At 34.9% G+C, this 24,000-nt stretch overlaps 1 protein-coding gene and 1 long non-coding RNA gene across 5 annotated transcripts in view; one reads left to right on the top strand and one right to left on the bottom strand.

Annotated features, from left to right (window-relative positions):
* The window catches only part of LOC106880106 (uncharacterized), a 513,189-nt gene that overhangs the window by 336,707 nt on the left and 152,482 nt on the right, over window positions 1–24,000 (top strand). For all 4 annotated transcript variants that reach the window (XM_089361130.1, XM_089361133.1, XM_089361131.1 and 1 more), the window contains exons 5-7: window positions 11,617–11,727; window positions 18,173–18,300; window positions 19,174–19,243. In XM_089361130.1, the coding sequence (XP_089217256.1) occupies window positions 11,617–11,727; window positions 18,173–18,300; window positions 19,174–19,243 (309 nt within the window). The remainder of the gene's footprint in view (window positions 1–11,616; window positions 11,728–18,172; window positions 18,301–19,173; window positions 19,244–24,000) is intronic.
* Window positions 15,719–24,000, bottom strand: part of LOC149133106 (uncharacterized) — a 129,888-nt gene continuing 121,606 nt past the window's right edge. Inside the window, exons 3-4 of the long non-coding RNA XR_016243862.1 lie at window positions 18,980–19,174; window positions 15,719–16,875 (exon numbers count right to left, since the gene is read on the bottom strand). This is a non-coding gene — a long non-coding RNA (uncharacterized LOC149133106). The remainder of the gene's footprint in view (window positions 16,876–18,979; window positions 19,175–24,000) is intronic.

Raw genomic sequence — 24,000 nt, 5'->3', positions numbered from 1 at the left:
GTAAACTAAACCCCGATACTTTGTGTGTGTATATATATATATATATATATACGTATCATCATCATCATCATCATTTAACGTCCGCTTTCCATGCTAGCATGGGTTGGACGATTTGACTGAGGACTGGTGAAACCGGATGGCAACACCAGGCTCCAATCTGATTTGGCAGAGTTTCTACAGTGTATTTTATGTGCCACCCACACAAGAGCCAGTCCAGGGGCACTGACAACGATCTGCCTCGAAAATCCTTACACATGTCACGGGCACAAGTGCCAGAAAGGCAATGCTGGGCACAGGTGCTATGCCGATTTCGCTTTCGCTTGCCCCAATAAGTCTTCGCAAACTGAGTTCGTGTCCATATATGTATGTATATATATATATATATATATATATATATGGTGGACTTCTACACTGTTTCTATCCACCAAATTCACTCACAGTATGTTTATTGTTATGGCACTGTTATTAGAAGACACTTGACCAAGATGCAATGCAGTGGGAATGAACCTGAAGACACATGGTTACAAAGCGAGCTTTTTAATCACATAGCTGTGCTTGTGACTCTAGAGCCTGATTCCAAAACATTAATAAGCAAAAACCTAATCTGGATTATTGAAATAAAACCATAACTAATTCTGTGGTTTAACTTAATTATTTAATCATACCTTGATCTGTGTTGAATCCTTTTCATTGCATGTTGAAAGCAGTTTATGCATGAAGTGGATGTGTGGTGTGTGTGTGTGTGTGTAAGAGAGAGGAGAGAGAGAGAGAGAGAGAGAGAGAGAGAGAGAGAGAGAGAGAGAGAGAGAGAGACGTCTGTCATAGTTAGTCAACTATGTCAATCATCTAGCATGCAATTAGAGTCTTAATTTATTATCATAATTTGTGACAACCTTTCAATCGAAATGTTTGATCTCTTTAAAACTGTACATGCTGCTAATATTTTATAAATATCTTTAGTTTTTATTTCATATGTATATATATATATATATATATATATATATACTCTTACTCTTTTTACTCTTTTACTTGTTTCAGTCTTTTGACTGTGGCCATGCTGGAGCACCGCCTTTAGTCGAGCAAATCGACCTCAGGACTTATTCTTTGGAAGCCTAGTACTTATTCTATCGGCCTCTTTTGCTGAACTGCTAAGTTACGCGGACGTAAACACTCAAACACACATACATATATATATATATATATATATATATATGACGGGATTCTTTCAGTTTCCATCTACCAAATCCACTCACAAGGCTTTGGTCGGCCCGAGGCTATAGTAGAAGACACTTGCCCAAGATGCCATGCAGTGGGACTGAACCCGTAACCATGTGGTCGCTAATTTTTTACTGAGAACATATTTCTTCGTGGTTAGATGATTCGGCATCTATTTCTAGCATATAGGAGTCCACTTTTGCTGGTCATTCCTCTTAATTTTGTATGTAATATAATTTTAATCTTCGGATTTTTTAATATGCTAGACCACTGGTTTTAATTGATTAATATCAATTTCTACCCTTATTAATAAATTTTATACACATGTATATATATATATATATATATATGTGTGTGTGTGTGTGTGTGTGTGTGTGTGTGTGTGTGTGTGTGTGTGTGTATATTTATATGTGTATATATGTGTGTGTGTGTATATATATATATATATATATATATATATATATATATATATATATAAAATGTTATAGATTCATAATTTAAAAAACAGAGAAATAATATATCATCAAACGCTGTTGTTGTTATTGTTGTTGTTGTTGTTGCTGATAATAGCAGTGATGGTGGTTGTAGTGGTGGTGCTGCTGCTGGTGATGGTGCTGGTGATGGTGCTGGTGGTGATGGGTGGTGTTGGTGGCAGGTGGAGATGCTGGTGGTGGCAGTTTTGGCGTTGTTGGTTTTTGACCCCACTGCGAACTTGATCGAGTAAACCTACAATCAGAGATATTTCGATATTCCAGCCATGATCATCATGGCTTTCTTTCTGGTGGGGTGGTGTGGGGTGGGGCGGGGGAGTGAGAGAGTTGTAGAACTTTATTGAAGAGTGTAAACATGAAGGAGAGTTGGTTGCTATTTCTAGCAAAATTTAAAACCATATATAGCAGGCAAGGGCAACCTTTCTTGTAAAGCAGGCCACATGAGACACAACTCATCCTCAAACAGGTCACACTACAAGAAAAACTGAAGGTAATCTTTCATTAGGCATGCCATTCAGAATGTCCCACAGGTCACAGTTTGCCTACGACTGGCAGAGCTTCTTTCATTGGTTCATAAATTCTTTGTGCTGCATTAATATGAAGAATTATTCAGACATAGATAAGTTTTATTGTATAATCTCTGTAATATGTTGTAAAATAACTGGGAAAGATATAAACGGTATATTTATCTGGAAAATATGATTTGTAAAAATCAATAAAATAATTCTCTTAATATTAGATTCTTGTTCAATAGCAACCTGGTAGAATTGTTACTGTACTATAATAAACGCTTAGTGACATTTATTCTGGCTTTCCGTTCTGAGTTCAAATGGCGCCAGGGTTGACTTTGCTGGTCATCTTTTTAGGGTCAATGGAATGGACATAACCCCTCTCCCGAAAACTGCAAAAAGTTTTAAACCAATATTAGATTCGTGTTCAAGATGATGAGCTGGCACAATCGTTAGAGTGCCAGGCAAAATGGTTGGCAGCATTTCTTTGCACTTCCTGTTCTGAGTTCAAATATCATTTTGGGGGTCAATATTATTGAGAGATGTCCCCCTCCCCTGTGATTACTGACCTTGTGCCAAAATTTGAAATCAATTTTAGATTCTTGTTAGGTGTATGAGGAATGGTGGAATCAAAAGACCTTCCTGCAGTATGCCATGTGGTATTTAGTGTGACGATAACGATGATGATGAAGAGGAGGGGGAGGATGAGTGTGGTGGTGGTGGGGATGGTGGTGGTGATGTTGTAATCACCCATCAATCCATCTATCTTTGCAACCCTCTAACTCCTGTGCGGTTTGTGGGTGGTGATGGTGGTGGTGGGGGAACAGAGTCCTCAGATATGCCACCACCAGAGGGCCACATCAGAAGCAACCATCAGCAAAATGTTCTGGCTGGATCCCCAAGGGAGACCATCAAAATGGTTTCATCGCCAGCATCAACGGTGAGCTGGGATGTGAGGCAGGAATGGCAATTGGTGCTGTCAGCCATGGAAACAAGAGTTCTCTCTAGGAAGCCTCCTCTGTGCACTTTGCCTCTCTTTGAAACCAGGCTGAAGCATCTGGATATGCTCCAGGTCATGTAAGGAAGGACACATTGGATAATTCAGTCATAGGTATACACAATGTGGAGACTGTCACAAATGGAATACTTTTGATTACAGGTTTTCTTGATCAGAGCAGACCAGTGGCTAAACAACGATAATAGCAATTGTGGTCACATGATTCATCGATTTCTCTACAGTCTTTGCTCCAAAGTCTCTAATTTGTTTGAAGTAACTTGGTTAAGTTCATGCTGGAGCTTTTTTGCTTTTCATTGTCAGACAAAAAGAATGCCTGATAAACAGTTGCTAAGAGACTGGAAGCAATCTGGCTTCTCATCTCACAAATATAACAGCATCTAAAACCATTTCTTCACAAATGCATGGAATATTCCAAAAAAGAATTGCAGCATTTATTAAATCAAGCAAATTATTGAGCTTTATTTATTTGGCAAAGAACTAAAACATCTCAGGTAGTATTTCCTTCACAAATTAAATTATAAACAGAAACTTGAAAACGTTTGCAAATTTTACTGATATTTTCTTTTCTCTTTGACTACCAAAATATTCTTCATTTAATAAATTAAATGTAAGTGTACTGAAGTAAAGTTTTTCAAAAATTTTACAAATATTTCCAAGACTAAAATTTTTCCACTCCCTCTTTCGTTTAGTTTTATCTGATTAGTTTGGAGTGTAATCAAATTATTTTTAATTGAGCGAAGAAAGAGTACTATTCCTTTCTAAACTGATATAAAAGTATCAGAGATACAATGAAAAGATTATACCAAACAAAAAGAAACCAGGATAACGATATCATCCAAATTAGCTTCAAATGTTTCTGGTATTGCTCCTTTTAAGTCTTGCAAAGTTTCAATGAAAATCATTAAAATCTGATCACAAGTAAATTACTTTCAGCAAAGAATTAATTCTTGAAAAATGTAAATTATTGATTAGTTCAGTCAACAGATGATTGCTTTTAATTAATGCAGAGAACTTAACATGTCATTAGAAAGCTTTGTATGTATGATGTGTATTTGAATTGATCTGTGATAAGAACTGTTTTGAAAATAAGGATGTAGACTATACGTAGTATCTTCACCGTTTAACTATGTTCCATATCTTAGAATACACATCGGAACTGAGTTTTTAAATGGTTATCTTATACTTGTTTGAATCATTAGAATGCGGCCATGCTGGAGCACCGTCTTGGAGAATTTTAGTCAAATGACTGAAACCCAGGACTTAATTTTCTTAAGCCTGGTACTTAGCCTATTGGTTTCTCTCGCCGAAACCTCTATATTATAAGGATGTAAACACACTAACACCAGTGGTCAAGCAGTGGTGGGAGAAAAATACAGACCCCAAAACACACACACACACATATATATGACAAGCATCTTTCAGTTTGTGTCTACCACATCTACACACAAGGCTTTGGCCCACAATGTCACACAGTAGGACTGAACCCAGAACTGTGTGGTTTGGAAGCAAACTTCTTACCACACACCCATGCCTGCACCTATGAATATTTATTTTTTATTGTTATTTTATTTTACTATTTATAATTTTATTCATTTATGTAATTATTTCATGTCCAAAGATACATTCACAACATTGAATAACTTTTACACAAACCTCATTAATAAAATTAGCTAACAATACTAATTAATGAATACCAACCCAGGAGGGAGACCAAGCAAGTTGGCCACTTGACCGGTTATGACTTAGAAATAGCTCATACTTCAAATTATGCCCTACATTCTCTGAAATTCTTTCTACTTTAGGAACCTGGAATTTTGGATGCAGGGGATTGGTCGATTAGATCTACCCCAGTACTCAACTGGTACTTATTTAATCAACCCTGCTAGAATGAGAAGCAAAGGTGACTTCAGTATAATTTGAACTCAGAACATGAAGATCTAGAAGAAATGCTGTTAAGTATTTCAGCTAGCATGCTAACAATTCTGCCAGCTCCCCACATCAATAATAATAATAATAATAATAATAATAATAATCATAACGATAATCTTTTCTACTATAGGCAACAGGCCTGAAATTTCGGGGGAGGGGGCTTTTCGATTACATTGACCCCAGTGCATAACTAGTACTTATTTCATTGACCCCCCAAAAGGATGAAAGGCAAATTCGATCTTGGCAGAATTTGAACTCGGAACAGATGTAATACCACAAAGCATTACACCTAGCATGCTAACGGTTCTGCCAGCTCACCGTTCTTTCTACTATAGAATGCTTGCAATGTAGGCTGGGGATTAATCAATAACATCCACCTCCAGTACTCGACTGGTACTTTATCTTATTGACCCTGAAAGAATAAAAATCAATGTCGACATTGGTAGAATTTGAACTCAGAATATAAAGAACCAGAAGGAATGCTGCTAAGCATTTTCGCCCAATGTGCTAAAGATTCTGCCAGGCCTCTCTCTTTGCTACATTCTTAAAAATAATGAGACTAGATGGTCGTAGCTGGAACGCCTTTGATAATAGGTGTACCAGATCAGGATAATTAGCCTCAGGACTAAATAACTGCAACAGTAATGATTTATTGTTGCTCGGTTTTACTGTGGTTAATAGGTAATGTTTCCGAACCCTTTCGTTACCGTATTTATTTTGAGATGCTCTGTGTTTCTTTCAAGTACTTTAAATATAACAAAGAATTTAGTAAAATAACTTGGTTATCATTCAGCTAGTGTTAGGAACATACATTGTGACTAAGGTTTGGTGGAAGATTCTAATTCAAAACTTATGAAAACAAGATATTTGTACTCAGAGCCAGAGCTGGTTTCAGCCAGGTTGGTAACGAAAGGGTTAAACATTACCTTCCTGCTCTAAATCAACTTAACCTTTTGGCAATGAGCCAATGAGAAAGCCTGTACTCCAAGGCAAAATTTCAGTTACCCAGATGCACACTGTTGTCAACAACTACATACATACATACATACATACATATATACATACGTATATACATTCATACATGCATGCATGCATGTATGCATGCATGCATACATAAATACATGAATGCGTGCATACATACATGCATCAATACATACCTACATACATACCTACATACATACCTACATACACACATACATACACACATACATACATACATGTATGCATGCATACATACATGCATGTATTCATACATACAGAGAGATGAGCAGACGGACAGACAAATGGACAAACAGATGGACAGACAGATAGATAGACAAGTAAATAGATAGATAGATAGATAGGTAGGTAGGTAGATAGATAGATAGATAGATAGATCGATAGATAGATAGATAGATAGATAGATAGATAGATAGATAGATAGATAGATAGATAGATAGATAGATAGATAGATAGATAGATAGATACACACACACACACATATTAACATCATCCTTATTATCATCAACATCATCATCATTTAACATCCAATTTCTATGCTGGACAATTCAACAGGGACTGGCAAGCCGGAGGACCTGTGTCTGCTTTGGCATGATTTCCATGGCTGGGTACATTATTTGATAAATACACACATTTATGAATTAAGATTATGATCATTTCGTATTCCTATCAGGATTTACAACTTCAGTTTAAAAAATCTTTTTTCTGACATCTTCATCACTAACTCTTCAGTTTCTATGGCAACAAACAGTAGCAATCACACGTGTTATATTTCATTAAAACAAAATATTATCATATTAATTAGGGCAGTTCTTCTAAATAGAATATTGATTTCCATATTGGTATGTGGTCACACGTGGAGTGAAATGGGGAGGGATGATAATTAATTAGATCACCTTCATTCCACCACTTCAGGGGTACATCAGCTCACCAAATGACAAACATAATTACCGACTTTTTGGTGTTCTTCATGTTCAAAATTTCTTCATGATAAAGTCAATTTTAAATTTTGGCACAAGGCCGGCAATTTCAGAGAAGGATTGGGTAAATTGATCTCATTAAACCTAGAGTTCAACTGGTACTTATTTCATCGACCCCAAAAGTTTGAAAGGGAAAGTCAACCATGGCAGAATCTGAACTCTGAATGCAAAGATGCACAAAATGTTGCTAAGCGCTTTGCCCAGTCTGCTAACGATTCTGCCAGCTTGACACTTTCGGCTAGCTGGCAGCATCGTTAGCAGACTGGGCAAAATGCTTAGCGGCATTTCTACCTTCCGAGTTCAAGTTCTGCAGAGGTTGACTTGATATTTCATCCTTTTGGAATCAATGAAGTTGGTACCAGTTGAGCACTGAAGAGCAATGTAATTAATTCAGTGTAATCAACTTTTAAGGCAGCGAGCTGGCAGAATCATTAGTACACTGGGCGAAATGCTTAGCAGTATTTCATCTGCCGTTACGCTCTGAGTTCAAATTCCGCCGAGGTCGACTTTGCCTTTCATCCTTTCAGGGTCGAGAAATTAAGTACCAGTTGCGTACTGGGGTCAATTTAATCGATTGCTCCCACTCTCCAAAACATGTGGGGGCCTTGTGCCTAGAGTGGAAAGGAATGTAATCAACTCACATCACCCATCAATATTGCTGGCCTTGTGCCAAATTTAGAAAGAAACACTTGTTTATTTGTTTTCATTTCATATTATGTTTAATTAAATTACCTTAAATACAAAATTAATCCTCCTGGTCCATGGTGCAAGAAAAGGCTGGGGATTGTTGATTTAACCCTCTCATTACTGTATTTATTTTGAGATGTTCTGTGTTTCTTTCAATTACTTTAAGTATAACAAAGAATTTAGTAAAATAACTTAGTTATTATTCAGCTAGTGTTAGGTACATAAATTGTGACTAAGGTTTGGAGGAAGATTTTAATTGAAAATTTATGAAAACAGGACATTTGTACTCAGAGCCAGAGCCAGTTTCAGCCAGGTTGGTAATGAAAGGGTTAAACCCCTCAATTGATGACTGATGTGTGAGGGCTTATTGACTCTGGAAGAGTAAAAGACAAAGTGCACTTTAGCAAGAATTGAACTCAGATCATTAACAACTATTATTAAGTACTGCAAAACATTTTGTCTGACTTTCTGGCAACTCTATTAAGAACAGTTCTCAGTATAAACATATAATTCTTTCTAATTTTGGCACAAGGTGAAAAATCTTAAGGGGAAGGAGCAAGTCAATTAGACTGACCGCATTGTTTAACTGATACTATCTTAGTGACTCTCAAAAAATGAATGGCAAAATTAATCTTAGTAGAATTTGAACACAGAATATGAAAGAGAAAAAAACAGTTAGCTGCTAAGCATTTTAACCATCATACTAACCATCCTGCCAACTCACCAACTTCCTGATGCAACAGTAAAATATTGATTTCATTTTACAAATAGTAAAGTATTAAATTATTTAATTGTCTAGAATAAAATTACAAAATAAAAAGTGACTGTAACTAGATTATTTTTTTCTATTTCTTCATTAATAAGGTTTATTGCTATCCATAATATTTGAGACATTGACTAACTTTTAATATATCTTATAACTTGCAGTGCTATAATGAAATTGGTAGAGAAGGAGGAATATAATAGTTACAATGCGTAATGAAAAGAGAAAGTAAATTACACATTATAGTATATACGCACAATGGGGTATGAATAAAGAAAATATATTTGACACTATAATATATATTTATTTTTAGTCAGAGAGAGAGTAACCTCTTTAGTGTTGGTAGCTGAATAAATGGTGACAATAGAGGGTAGAGAGGAAATTTTTGTCTTTTAGTCTTGCCAGGGACAAGACCAACCTTCTAGTGCTGGTGCCATGATAAAATGAGGTCTGAACACTTTGTGGAGTAGTTGTTGATAAGAAGGGCATATGACTTTATAAACCCTGGCAAAAAATGTAGAGTACAAATGAGCGAGACATAGTTCCCCCACCCAACTTGTCTAGGAGAGCAGTGCCCCCTAATAAGGATCTGAGCTCAACTGTAAGAAACTTATTCAAATGTTGCTAGCTTGGGAATGTGGATGTGAAATGATAATGATGATGGTGGTGGTGATCGTCGTCGTCTTCATCGTCATGGTCGTGGTTGTCATGGTGGTAGTGGTGGTGGGTGGTTATGGTGGTGGTTTTAGCGGCAGCAATGATGATGATGGTGTAGTGATAGCATGGGGGGGGGGAGATGATGATGACGATGAAGATGATTGCTAAATTGATTCAACAAAGGGTGTACAAGTCATCTGACTGGACTAAAGCCATACATGTGACACCTGCCTGGTGAAGGTGTTACCAACTATACTACAGGCTGCCTGTCGTTCTCTCTATATTTAATATAAATACTATTAAGTTCTTAATTTTTCTGTTATTTTAACTTCATTTTCATTTTCATCTTCGCAAAACAATTGTCAGCTCAATCAAAGCTACCTTGTACCTAAGCGACAATACCCATAAAATTACATACATTGGTGATATCAGAGCATCATCTCACCTCACTCACCCACCCCCACTCCCTGCCATCACCACCACCACTGTTGGCCAAGATTGACCGTGCATCTGAAAATGCATGTGTAGGCCTGGAAAAAAGTGGCTGACCATTATTCATGCATCCAAGCCTCCCTTTTCCATACCACTGATGTTTATCCAAAGGAAAAGGCCACCACCTCAACAGAATTGGAACTCAGAACGTAAAGACGTACGAAATACCTCTAAGCATTTCACTCAGCATGCTAACAATTCTACCAGCTCGCCACATTACAAACTATAATATCACTAATGCAAAAATATAGTATATTCAACAATCGAATATCTACATAGCCAGTCAGCTAAGCAATTTATATGATTCATCACAACAATCAGTGCAGAACTAGAAACTGTTTGCACATGTCATATTTTCTAAATGATATTTTTGTTTTTCATTTGACCAATTTTATTTCTGTCATGTAACTCCATTTACCAATCAATACGGCATTGGAATATTTTGGTCACTATGAGAAGAATCATCACTGAATTGGCAGACAGACATTTGGTGACTCGCTAAATGAATAGACATTGTTGAATGCAAGTCATTTAGGAAGCCTCTTAGTGGCCACTTGATCGTTTAGAAGCAGTAGCTAAATTTCCCTGAAACCACACTATTTTTTTTGTTACCATATTTCTGTTAACATATGCTGCCTTTGTTTCAATTAAATTTTAAAATAATAAAGAATTTAATAAAATAACTTTGTAATTAAAAGCTGCACCAGACTCCAATCTGATTTGGCCTGGTATCCAGCAGTAGAATACCAGGCCAAACCAGACTAGAGTCTGGTGCAGCCTTCCAGAGTGCCAACCCAGTCAAACCATCCAACCCATGCTGGCATGGACAACAGACATTACGTGATGATGAGGATACACACACATGCACACGTGTATATGTGTGTGTGTGTGTGTGTGTGTATGAGAGGCTTCTTTCAGTTTTCATCTACCAAATCCACTCATGAGATTTTGGTCAACTCTAGGCTATAGTAGAAGACACTTGCCTAAGGTGCCATGCAGTGGGACCGAACCCTTAACCATGTGGTTCAGAAGCAAACTTCTTGCCATACAGCGACACCTGACAGTTGAAGATTGTACACATTATCGAAATTGATAAAATAAGAAGAGGATGACGATAGTTCTGAGATAATAACAGACAAAAAACAAAAAGTTTTCTGTTTTATACAGAAATGCTTCAGAACCCCATCTCTTCCCACCAAGAACGATTTTTGTGAGCTAGAATAAATATCGTAAACTGCCATTAAGTTATAATATTCATTTTATTAAACTATATTTATAAAAGAATAAGAAAACCTTACAATGTGGTTAATACAATTTATATTTTTGTATTTTAATGATAAATTATTTGAGTCTGAAGTCCAAAGGCAGCCTAAGGACAACTGACATAATAAACTAGCGTTACTTTGTTTTTATTCTTTCATGTTTTTGATAAAGACATTTTTATGCTGAAATATTTTGCTTTGAACTTTTAAGATCTAACAATTTATTATTCTATATAAATTATATTAACTATGCAATGAAGGCTTTATTTTTATTTTATTTATCTTTTTTACATTTAATTTAGTAGTGTTTCTATTGCTTCTCACTGTATTATTTTAATGATATGTTTATGTCCCATCAGTATTTCTCAGTTCTATCACAGATAGATGCTTTTAATGCCTTATGTCACTTTATTTTAGAAATCTTAGCAGTTAATTCATCCATAACTCATGTTTATGTTATATTATTTCAATGTTCCTTACAAATTACTTCAAAAAGGCCATGGCACATTACAATACTTTTGCCCAACATGAAAGAAACAAATTTAAAAACAAAATGAAAAGCAAAAAAAAAAAATTTTTAATTATCCTCATGCAGTTCTTTCTTTAAATTTCAGGGCGCTGGATGCACTGCCCTTGTTGTTGCTGTAATTGCACGGAAGCTGGAACTCAGTCGAGCAGAAAAACATGTGCACAATTTCATGATGGACACACAGCTAACAAAGAGAGTAAGTTCCAAGTCGATTCACATCTTTACACTGACTCCATATCAGATTTTAAATTAATTATTCTCTTATCTTTAATTAGATTCTTGACCTTTTTTTAACCGAGCAACAAATTCATTACTAAAATGATCATTGATGTTCTTAAGAATGTGCATGGCTCAGTGGTTAGAGCGTTGGGTTCACAATAATGAGGTAGTGAGTTCAAATCCCGGACCTGTGTGTTGTGCTCTTGAGCAAGACACTTTAGCTGTAGAAATGAGTTGTGGCATTACTGATGCCAAGGTATACTGGCCTTTGCCTTTCCCTTGGATAACATCAGTGGTGTGGAGTGGGGAAGCTGGTATCCATGGGCAAGAGCTGGTCTTCTACAAACAACCTTGCCTGGACTTGTACCTAGAAGGGGAATTTTCTAGGTGCAATCCTATGTTTATTCATGACCAAAGGGGGTATTGACCCTTTCACTCTTTACCTGATGATCTGGCAGAACTGTTAGTGGGTTGGACAAAATTCTTGACACTACTTTTTACATTTGTAGTTCAAATTCTGCTAAGATTGATTCTTCCTTTTATCCCTACAAGATTGATAAAATAATTACCGATGAAATAATCTCAAGGCAATGACTAGTGATCAAGACCTTTGGAAATATGCTGTGCTTGAGAAGACCTGGCAAGCCAAGTGAGACCATAGCCTGTGGCCTATGCCAGGGGTGTAACCAGCCCACTTAGGCATACCTTTCTTTCAGTGGAAACCAAACTCTGCTTGTGAAGACCTGTTGAAGCAAGTGAAATCAAAATTCTAACTGGGCCCCATCTGCAAGGTCATGCGCTGTTTATCTTGATATGAAATCACTATGTCACACACATATGATTGTGATGCATGTGCCTGGTGTACCCTTGTCAGATGACAGTTAGTCATGATGGGTATACTGAGCTTCATATATTTTACCCCAGTATCACTTTGATGGCATGCACTGCTCTCTCACTCAACAACAATAATAATAACAATAATAATAATAATAATAATAATAGTAATAATATCAAGCCTTTCTACCATAGGCACACGCCCGGACAATTTGGGGGAGGGAGAAAGTCGATCACATCGATGCCAATACACAACTGGTATTTATTTTATCAACCCCAAAAGGATGACAGGCAAAGTCAACCTTGGCAGAATCTGAACACAGAATAATAATAATAATAATAATAATAATAATAATAATAATGTTTCTGATTTAGACACATGAGCAACTAGTGATAGGGAAGAGGTTAGTTAATACAATTGATACCAGTATTTTAACTGGTATTCAATTCTATCAACCTCAAAAGAATGACCTCAGTAGGATTTGAACATGGGATATAATGAACTAGAGTTAATATGACAAAGCATTTTTTTACCTATGCTTTAACAATTCCCCTGTTCAATGGTAACAAATGAGATGGCAGAGAGAGAGAGAGAGAGAGCAAAAGAGCTGGACCAGATCCATTACATTTATTTAGTTTGTATACTTGTATTAGATTTATCGTTGTTTGTAGTATGTTTTTTTTTTGGTTTTTGTTTTGTTTTTTTTTCACTGCATTCAAAATCCCTCATAGGCCTCTTTGTTCTTTCATCTCTCTATGATTGATGAGATATACCTTTGTAGCATGCCCTTATAATACAAGATTCAAATCAATAATATCGACGTACCTTTAGAATCTGTATTTGTGCTCATTTAATAAATTAGTGTGTTTTATGATCCAGACAGATCAAAAGTGAAACTTTTCTCTACGCATGACTGATTACACTAATATCATTAAATAATTCAACATTTAAGGTATCACAACCGGTTAATAAATAAGACATTGTATAAAGAATCAAATCCTCTTAAGGCATCACAAACTGTGGTTATTAAATTAAATAACTCCCCATTCAATGCATTGTAACCATTTATCCTTAAATAGGTCATTATTTAAGCATAATTGTTATTATCACAATTAGGGCCATCCTGGACAATTGCCCAAAGGTATCACAGGTTTAAGGGCTCAGTTCTGATCGATGTTGTAGCAGGTTGCAAATGAATAATTACTTAGAGGGACAAGTGCAGTGATTTGCAAGGGGCTTAAGATACTGCTAAAACAGCCCTGATCACAATCAGTTATCCTTAAATAGGTCATTACTTTAACGCCATAACAATTATCTTTAAATAGGTCATGAAGAAGGGAGGCTGGTATGCATGGGTGACTGCTGGTCTTCCATAAACAACTTTGCCCAGACTTGTGTCTCAAAGGGGAAACTTCTAAATGCAATATCATGGTCATTCATGATAAAATGGAGTCTGTTTTTATTTATGATGCTGCCAAAACAGCCCTGATCACAATCATATCCGTATACAGGTCATTATTTAAGGTTTCACAAGGATTCATCATTAAGTAGGTCATTAGTACCCTCTCTCAATATCTTAAAAACGTGTCACTTATTTCTCTTCCAAGGGGTCATCTTTTCTCAGCTGAGCTTCCTGTTAGCCATAAGACCTTTTATTCTAACAGCTTCTTTCTTTGAGATGCTCCCTGGAACTTGCTCGGATCATCCACTCTTCTTCTGGTCTATGATATTCAGTGCATTAGGCTTTCTGTAAATCTGTTATCTTTTATCTTTGACTGGTTTCAATCATTAGACTATGGCCATGCTGGAGCACCGCCTTGATCAATTTGTTTTAGTCGAATGAATTGATCCCAGTACATATAGTTTTTTTTGTTAAGCCTAGTACTTATTCTATCGATCTCTTAGGCTGAACTGCTAAGTTACGGGAACATAAACATACCAACACTGGTTGTCAAGCAATAGTGGTGGGGGTGGAGGGACACAGACACACACACACACACACATACACACATACACACACACATATATACAACAGGCTTCTTTTGGTTTCCATCTACCAAATCCACTCACATGGTCTTGGTCAACCTGAAGCTATAATAGAAAACACTTGCCCAAGGTGTCACACAGCGGGATTGAACCTAGAACCATGTGGTCGGGAAGCAAACTTCTTACCACTCACCCACATTTTCTTTTTTAATTTGTAGGCTCCCTTCTTTTCATTGTTTGTAGTGGCTTGAGTCACAGTGGCCCCAAACTTTGTTCGGGACAAAATCATTAAAACAAAATTTAAAGCATTACAACCATTTATTCTTAAATATGTCTTTATTTAAGGCACCACAACTATTTATCCTTAAACAGGTGAATGTCTAAAGCATAATAACTATTTTATCTGCAAATCTCTTTGATTTCCTAGATATTAATTCTTCTCATGCAATTCAGCCCAGATCCCAAACAACATGATCATAAAACTAGCCTTTGACCAAATAACTATCAACAGCAAGCATTGTAGACAGTCAACAACATCCTCTGCTTTTTAGACGACGTTATAAACTATTCATTTGTGTTGTGTGTGTTTCAAAATATTTTCTAACCAAATGTTGCCCCCTTTTTTTTTTAATTTTTAACCTATTAAACCCATAAAAGTTGAGAACAACATAGCAACAGTCAATTATCAGATTTCTGATATTGCAAAAAAAAGAGTTACAAAAATAAAGAACCTCAATAAAAGATTTTGAGACAAGACACAAAATTAACAGCAATATTATGACTTTTAATGTTACCCATTAGTGAAATCACTCAATAATTTAATAAACAGTGCTAAAAATTAGAAACAAAAAAAAGGAAATTCTCTATGGAAAATTTAAAAGAATGCTGAATAACTAATTAACCAAAATAATTAGATAACCAAAATGTCTAAAATCTAAATACAATCATCCTTGATGTAAATTTTGTTCAGATTTTAAACCAGCTACAGTCAATATAATTCAAACACCAAAGGTAACATATGATTGAATTGGTAGAGCGCCAGACAAAATATTGTGCATTTTCACGATCTCTCCCTTTGTTTTGCTAGTAAATCCTTTTGCTACCATATTTCTCTTGAAATAGGATAACAAAATTGCTTTTGTTTCAATTAATTTTGAAATTAATGTAGAATTTGTTAAAATAAGTTTGTCATTATTAAGGCGGCATCTAGAATATAAATTAACATGGAATTTTGATGGAAGGGTTCTTATTTTAAATCACTTTAAAACAGGAGGTGTGTATCATAAAACTAGGGTCAGTTCCAGGTAGGTTGGGATCGAAAGGGTTAAATCCGATTAGATTTGGAATTGTTGTCTTGCATTTTTCTGGGGTTGATGAAATAGAGAATTTGTTAAATGCAGGTGTTTGATTTAATTAACCATGCCCACCTCTGTCAAAATGTGAGGCCATGGATTATTGGTTTACTCTTTAAGGATTAGTCACTGTAACCATGTGAATATCATCATCATCATCATCATTATCTTCCTCCTCATCATCATCATCATTATCTTCCTCATCATCATCATCATTGTTGCCGTCATTGTCATTGTCATTATCATCACCATCATCGTCATCGGCGGTGTCATTGTTGTCATCATCATCATCTTCATCATCATTGTTGTCATCATCGTAGTTGTCATCACCATCATCATCATCATCATTTACCTCCAAGTTTTCCATGCTTGCATGCATCAGGCAGAATTCATTGAGGCATATTCTCTGTGGTTGGATGCTCTTCCTGTCATCAACTCTCACCTGTTCCCAAACAAAGCAATATTTCCCTATGGCCAAACATGTTTTCCAAAGAGAACTAGAAGTGAACAATACCACTTGTAGGTGTGTGTGTGTGTTTGTGTGTGTGTGTGTGTGTGTGTGTGTGTGTGTGTGTGTGTGTGTGTGTGTGTGTGTTTCTATGTTTGTGTCTTGACAATCCTGCAATGAATGTAAACACACATCACCATCATACAAGTGGCGTTGTTTGCTTCCTATCTTCTACGGAAACATGCCTAGTTTGGAAAGAGATGAGAACTGGCCACAAGAATGGCACCAAGCTGTAGAAAAATCTGCCTCAACAAATTCGACACAACCCATACAAACACGGAAAATCAAACATTAAAATAATGATGATGTTGACAATAATGGCGGTGGTGGTGGTGGTGGTGGTTTTGGTAGTGTTTGTATATAAGCTAATTAAGTGTGACTAATTTCCGTGGAAATTAAACGTAATTCTTCCATGTCAAAGTAAAATTTCACTAAGTGCTCTTTCTGCAAGAAAAATATATAGCCATGTGTAAGCTACTGTATTTCAGTATTAATTAAATTATTTTCTAAACCACAATAATATACACAGCATAAAATTAGTATAATAATAATAATAATAATAATTATAATAATGATAATGATAATAATAATAATAATAATAATAATAATAATAATAATAATAATAATAATAATAATAATAATAATAATAATAAAGACAATAATAATAACAATAATAATAATAATAATAATAATAATAATAATAATAATAATAATAATAATAATAAAGATAATAATAATAAAGATACCAGCAGATGACAACGTTTCCCTAAAAGAAATGGAAAAATTTCAAAATACAAAGACCTGGAAATAGAGGTAACTCGAATGTGGAATCTAAAAACAAACAATTCCTATCATAGTAGGTGCCTTAGGTATGATAAAAAAATATTCAGACAAATACATAACAAAAACACCATGACTTACAAATATATATATAACATACAGAAAATTGCACTACTGGGCACTGCACACATCCTACGCAAAACACTTTCACTACAGTAACCATAAGAGCATCACAGCAAACCACAGCACATACCCAAGGCACACAGAGCTGCGCTCAGTAGTGAAGTGAAAGCACGCTATAAAAATAAAACTACTGAACAGTAATAATAATAATAATGATGATAATAATAATAATAATAATGATAAGAAGAAGAAGAAGAAGAAAGATAATAATAATAATAATGATAATAATAATAATAATAATAATAATAATCCTTTCTGTTGGAGGCACAAGGCCTCAAATTTGTGAGAAGGGGACTTGTTGATTAAATTGACCCCAGTGTTTCACAATAATCAGAATTAGAATAATGGTTTCTAATTTTGGTACAAGGCCAGCAATTTTGTGGGGAAGGAGTAAGACAATTACATCAACTCCAGTATTCAACTGGTACTTATTTTATTGACCCTGAAAGGATGAAAGGTATAGTCGGCCCCAGCAAAATTTGAAATAATAAGAATAATAATAATGACAATAATAATAATGATAATGATAATAATAAGAAGAAGAACAATAATAGTAATAATAATATTGTCTGAACAATACCATATTGTGTAATTTTAATACCATCGCATGATACATGTCACATTACAAAAATTTCAATTACTAACCAATTGTTAACCAATAATGATAATCTTCACTCAACAATTGCTATATAGATTGTTTCTTTTTTTCTTTCTTTTTTCTTCTCTCTCTCTTTTTTTTTTTTTTTTTTTTTTTTTGTTTCACTCCGACCAATGAAAGCTAAAAAATGCTGCTGCAAATGTATTACGAGAAACCTGGCTTATTTATAAATACACTAAACTTGTGAAAAAAGTCAACGCTAGCAGAGTTCGGAGTCACCAAAGAAAATTTCTTCAAGCCATTCACAGGTAACCATAAGTTGTTGTTGTTGTTGTTGTTGTTTTAGTTTTGTTTGTTTGCTTCTTTTTATGGAAGTAAAACCCTAAGGAACACATTCTAGGGATTCACTAAGAATCACATAACAGCAATTCACTAAGGATCGCACAAAAATAATTCAATAAGTATCCCAAAATGGGTATCCCTGAAGCATTCAATTAAAAACCAATCATGAACAATTGATTATGGATTCTGCACACTAATCCAATAAGGATCACATACCAGCAATCCCATATGGATTACTCTCAAAGAATCAAGTAAGGTTCACACACTAGTAACTATGTAATGATCAAACACTAGCAATCACCTAAGGATTGCACACCAAAAATTCAATAAGGATCATGAACTAGTAATCCCCGAAGGACCATAAACTAACAAACCAATAAGCCTCATGATCTAGCAATCCCCTAAGTACAACACCAAAAATCAAAACAAGATCACAAAACTAGCAATCTCCTAGGGATCTTGAATCAATAGTCTGATAAGGATTAAATGCCAGCAACATCTCAAAGTTTAAAAATTAACAACCCTTTAAGGATCATACATCAATTCAATAAGAATTGCACATCATCAAAACTTTAGGCATCAAACAAAATGATTGATTAATGTTTATACAACAATAATCCAGTAACAATTGGTAAGTAAAGTTACCTTTTAGAATCATACCAACTCACAGGGGCTGGTTTCCTGGTTTCTATGGCGTCTATATTCTGCACCTGGATGGGATGTTGGTGTTGGTAATGAAGATTGTAATGCTGATGATGATGGTAGTGATGGTGGTGACAGAGGCAGTTTTAGAACTCCTGTTTATTCCTAAAATGTGTTCTTTTTTTTCATTTCCCCAGTCTTCGAAGAGTTAAAATGGATCAGAGGAAATTAAACGAAAACCAAAACACATTAGTGGATATGGCTAAGGTGAGAACTTCATCTAATAAAATTCTTTGAATATCGTTGAAGTCGTAGGAGAATAAAAAAAAAAAATAATAATAAATAAATAATTAAATAAATGAAATACATTTTTTCAAAATTGAATTCCTACCATGAATGGAACAAAACCAAATAGCCAATACATGAAAACATGTCATATTAATTTGGTAAAAAGAAACAAAAAGATTTTAAAAAAACACATACAAAACAAGAAAAGAGACAGGGAGACAAACAGACAGACAAAGAAACATTATGTACGTTTCTAGATGAATGTGGTGTAAGTTTGGCTCAGTTGCTTATTTTATTACTAATCTAAACTTATATTCCATAACTGTGTGTGTGTGTGAGAGAGAGAGAGAGAGAGAGAGAGTGTATGTATGTACATGAATACATAAATACTGATGTATAAATATATATATATATATATATATATATTGTATATATATATCATATATATATATATATATATATATATATTGTATATATATATCATATATATATATATATATATATATATATTGTATATATATATCATATATATATATATATATATATATATATTGTATATATATATCATATATATATATATATATATATATATATATATCATATATATATATATATATATATATATATATATATTGTATATATATATCATATATATATATATATGTATATGACTGTATGTATGTATAAATATACATGTATATATATATGTATGAGTGTGTGCATATATATATATATTTATATGTATATATATATATAAGTATATTGTGTGTATGTATGTATATATATATATATATATATATATATAAACAGGAAAAATAGAATCTGTATGCACTAGAACTACAAATATACATACTAGTGAGATGACATGGATAACAATTAATGAACAGGACAGCAAAGACACATGGAAACACCCATCATCAGCTATGTTATCCGGATTTATTATGGTTTCAGCCCTCGAAAACATGGTAATTGCTGTCTATGATGTCTCACTTTTAGTCATATTCATGTGAGTGCACGTCTGTGTATGTGTGTGTGTATATCTTTTTAATAAGCTGCTCAAATACATATGGAATTATCTGAGCAGTTTCTTAAAAAAGTTTATTTTGAAATTCCTCAGTACTTTGAACAAATCAAAACACATTCACACACAAACATATGCATACATACATATACTGCATACAACACACACATGCACACACACACACACACACACACACACACACACATAAACACATATATACATACACTGCATACAGCATACATACACATACATGTATAGAATTATTTCTCACATGTAATTTTCTCTTTTCATCTCTACCTCCCTCCCATCCCCCTCTCTCTCTCTCTTTCTTTCTTTCTCTTCCTCTTTTTCTCACTCTTTCACTCTCTTATTCAACCCTTCATCTCACATATTTTCTCATCTATTATCATTATTTATTCTTCGTGGAATTGGTAGGGCATCAGAATATATGCCTTGTGGTGACTCTTTGCCATCTGAGTTCTAATAACACAAAAAAAGTCAACTTGAGCTTTCATTCTTCTGAGGTCAATGGAATGTGGTACCAGTCATATATCAGGGTTGTTGTCAACAACTGTCTCCCCCTTAAAATTGCTGACCTTTTGTCGGAATTTGAAGCCATTATTAAAGCAGAGAGACGGCAGTGCGCTGGTAGAATCGTTAACACTTCAGACAAAACACTTTGAGACATTTTCTCAGTATTTATGTTCTCGGTTCAAATTCCGGCACAGTCGACTTTGCCTTTCATCCTTTCACAATCGATGACATAAATACCAGTTGAACACTGGGGGGTTGATGTAATCGACTATCTCCCTCCCCCAAAATGTCAGGCCTTGTGCTGATAATAGAAAGGATTATTAAAGCAGTGTGCTGGGTGGAAGAAGCATCTGCATTTGGGGTAAAATCTTTAATGACATTTCTCCTGACAATGTTTTAAGTTCAAATACTGCCAAAGCTGACCATGCCTTTCATTCTTTTGGGGGGACGGGGTCATAAAAAAAAAACCAGTCAAGTACTGAGATTGATGTAATCAACTTATGCTACCCCTAAAATTGCTGGTCTAGTGTCAAAATTTGAAAGAAAGAATTATTAGAGCAGTGGGGTAGCAGAACCATTAACGTATTGGACAAAATTCTTAGTGAGATTTCTTCAAGCTTAATATTCTATGTTCAAATTTCCTAACCGGGTTTTGCAGAAGATGTATTCTAAACTTGATGAGGCAATTTTAGATACATGAGAAAATATGTGAAATGTCATTTCTAGAAAGTTATGTCTAATATTTTAAGATCTGTGAGAATTTTATACAAAGGGTTTAGCATATATACCAGTATATAAGCCTTCTTTTTTTTCTTGGCACTCCATCGCTTACGACGTCGAGGGTTTCAGTTGATCTGATCAACGGAACAGCCTGCTCGTGAAATTAACATGAAAGTGGCTGAGCACTCCACAGACACGTGTACCTTTAATGTAGTTCTCGGGGAGATTCAGCGTGACACAGTGTGACAAGGCTGACCCTTTGAATTACAGGCACAACAGAAACAAGAAGTAAGAGTGAGAGAAAGTTGTGGTGAAAGAGTACAGTAGGGTTCGCCACCATCCCCTGCCGGACCCTCGTGGAGCTTTAGGTGTTTTCGCTCAATAAACACTCACAAAGCCCGGTCTGGGAATCGAAACCGCGATCCTACGACCGCGAGTCCGCTGCCCTAACCACTGGGCCATTGCTCGTCCAGTATATAAGCCAACTTGGTATATAAAACAACCCTATAACTTCCTATTAAAATACAGGCGTTGATCTGTACTCACAGTATAAGACTACTTGGCAATATTACACTCTTGATGAAGGTAGCAAGCTCACAGAATCATTAGCACGCCAAGCAAAATGATTAGCAGTATTTTGTCTGGTTTTATGTTCAGAACTCAAATGCCCTCGTGGTCAGTTTTGCCTTTCATCCTTTCAGCATTGATAAAATAAGTACCAGCGGAGTGCTGGGGCCAATGTAATCGATTTAATGTCCCACCCCACAAACCAATATTTTACCGTTGATGCAGTGTCTCGAAGGTGCATATAGTGGAACCCAATACCTCTGTGACTGTGGAACATCATCCTTTATCACCAAATGCGTTTTTACCAGAGCTTTATAATACACATTGATGAAATACACTGTATGTTTTGCTGTTAATCTGTAAATTCCATCTTGCTTCATGAGATTACTGGTAGGATTGTGTTCAGATTGTATCACATGGGTCTTCAGTCTTGTCTATTCTAATTGATTTGATTAGATCGGTAAGTTATAAAAGAGTCATATTAACTGAATACATTTATTATAAAAACACACCTCTATATGTATATATATATAAAATTAAAACAAAACATTATATTCTTTCACCTCGGCCACTATCTGGCATATACAGGTGCTTACAATTATCAAGTATTATAAAATTTGCAATACCTACGTGTATATATATATATATATATATATATATATATATATATATATATATATATATTTCACCAGTAGTTCATATATATGAAAAAAAAGCACACACTAAAGCATTAGAGAAGTAATATATTTTGGTGGAGAAGTTAAGACATTTAACTTTCCACACATACATACATACATACATACATACATACATACATATATGAGCATGTCTAGATATGCAACTACATGCATGAGAATACATACATGAAGCAAAACATACAAATTTGCACATATACCCTGTTGTTGATGTTGAAATTCCAGTGAAGGAGCCTTGGATCTAGGTTAGAAACCGGTTCTTTCTCTATTGGCAAGGAACCTTGAAATAAAACTGAACAATGACATACATACATACATACATACATACATACATACATACATACATACATACATACATACATACATACATATACACCCAAACACACAAACGTTTGATATACTAATTCACATTTTAAAATCAAATGAAAAAGTAAAGGTGTAAATTTATGATATATTTTTTTGTTTAATCTTATCATTAATCCAGCTTCCTAGCATATCAGCTAAAATTCAGTAGAAAATATCTGGTTGTCAGACTGTAGGAGCTATGCAAGTGTTTTATGTTATTTTATTCTATTCTCCATTGCCACTATGACTTCCTAAGCTACAGTGTGTTAAGGTTCAAATTTTATACTCAGTATCTAAGACAACCCCCTGTTTGGGGGAGACTTCTTTTGTTATTATTGAAATTCCTATTGTACATATAGTGACATATACAGTACTAACCACTATTGTAGCAGCAATACTTGGTTTTTGTTTTCTTAAGATGTGGATTGTCTGTGTTTTAGGTGAAATCAGAGAAGATTAAGTTGTTAAATCCTAATTTCAGGATAATGTTTGTTGTTATTCAAATTGATAATCTCTGGCCTTGAACTGTAATGATAAGCCTTGCTTATTGTTAAGCTTTTACACTAAAACTTGCTGAGATCAATTATTTTGGCTTCTGTGCAAATTCACTCTTGTGATTGTGTCATAAAGATTTTTCAATATCTTGCCAACAAGTTTTGCTCATCTTGGTGTTGGTGTTTTTGTGTTTGTTGTTGTTGCTGCTGCTGTTTTTTAGTCCCACTTTATTTCCGATATAAGATGTTCTTCAATCAGGATAATGCTCAGCCACATACAGCAAGGATGACGTTCCAGAGGCTGGAGCAGTTTGCCCCATCTGATTATCGTTCATTCCATAGTCTTCAAAATCATTTGGA

Source organism: Octopus bimaculoides, chromosome 12 (assembly GCF_046866305.1).
Source record: "Octopus bimaculoides isolate indiv1 chromosome 12, ASM4686630v1, whole genome shotgun sequence".
Classification (NCBI taxonomy): Eukaryota; Metazoa; Mollusca; class Cephalopoda; order Octopoda; family Octopodidae; genus Octopus; species Octopus bimaculoides.
This window is presented reverse-complemented; position numbering and strand designations above follow the sequence as displayed.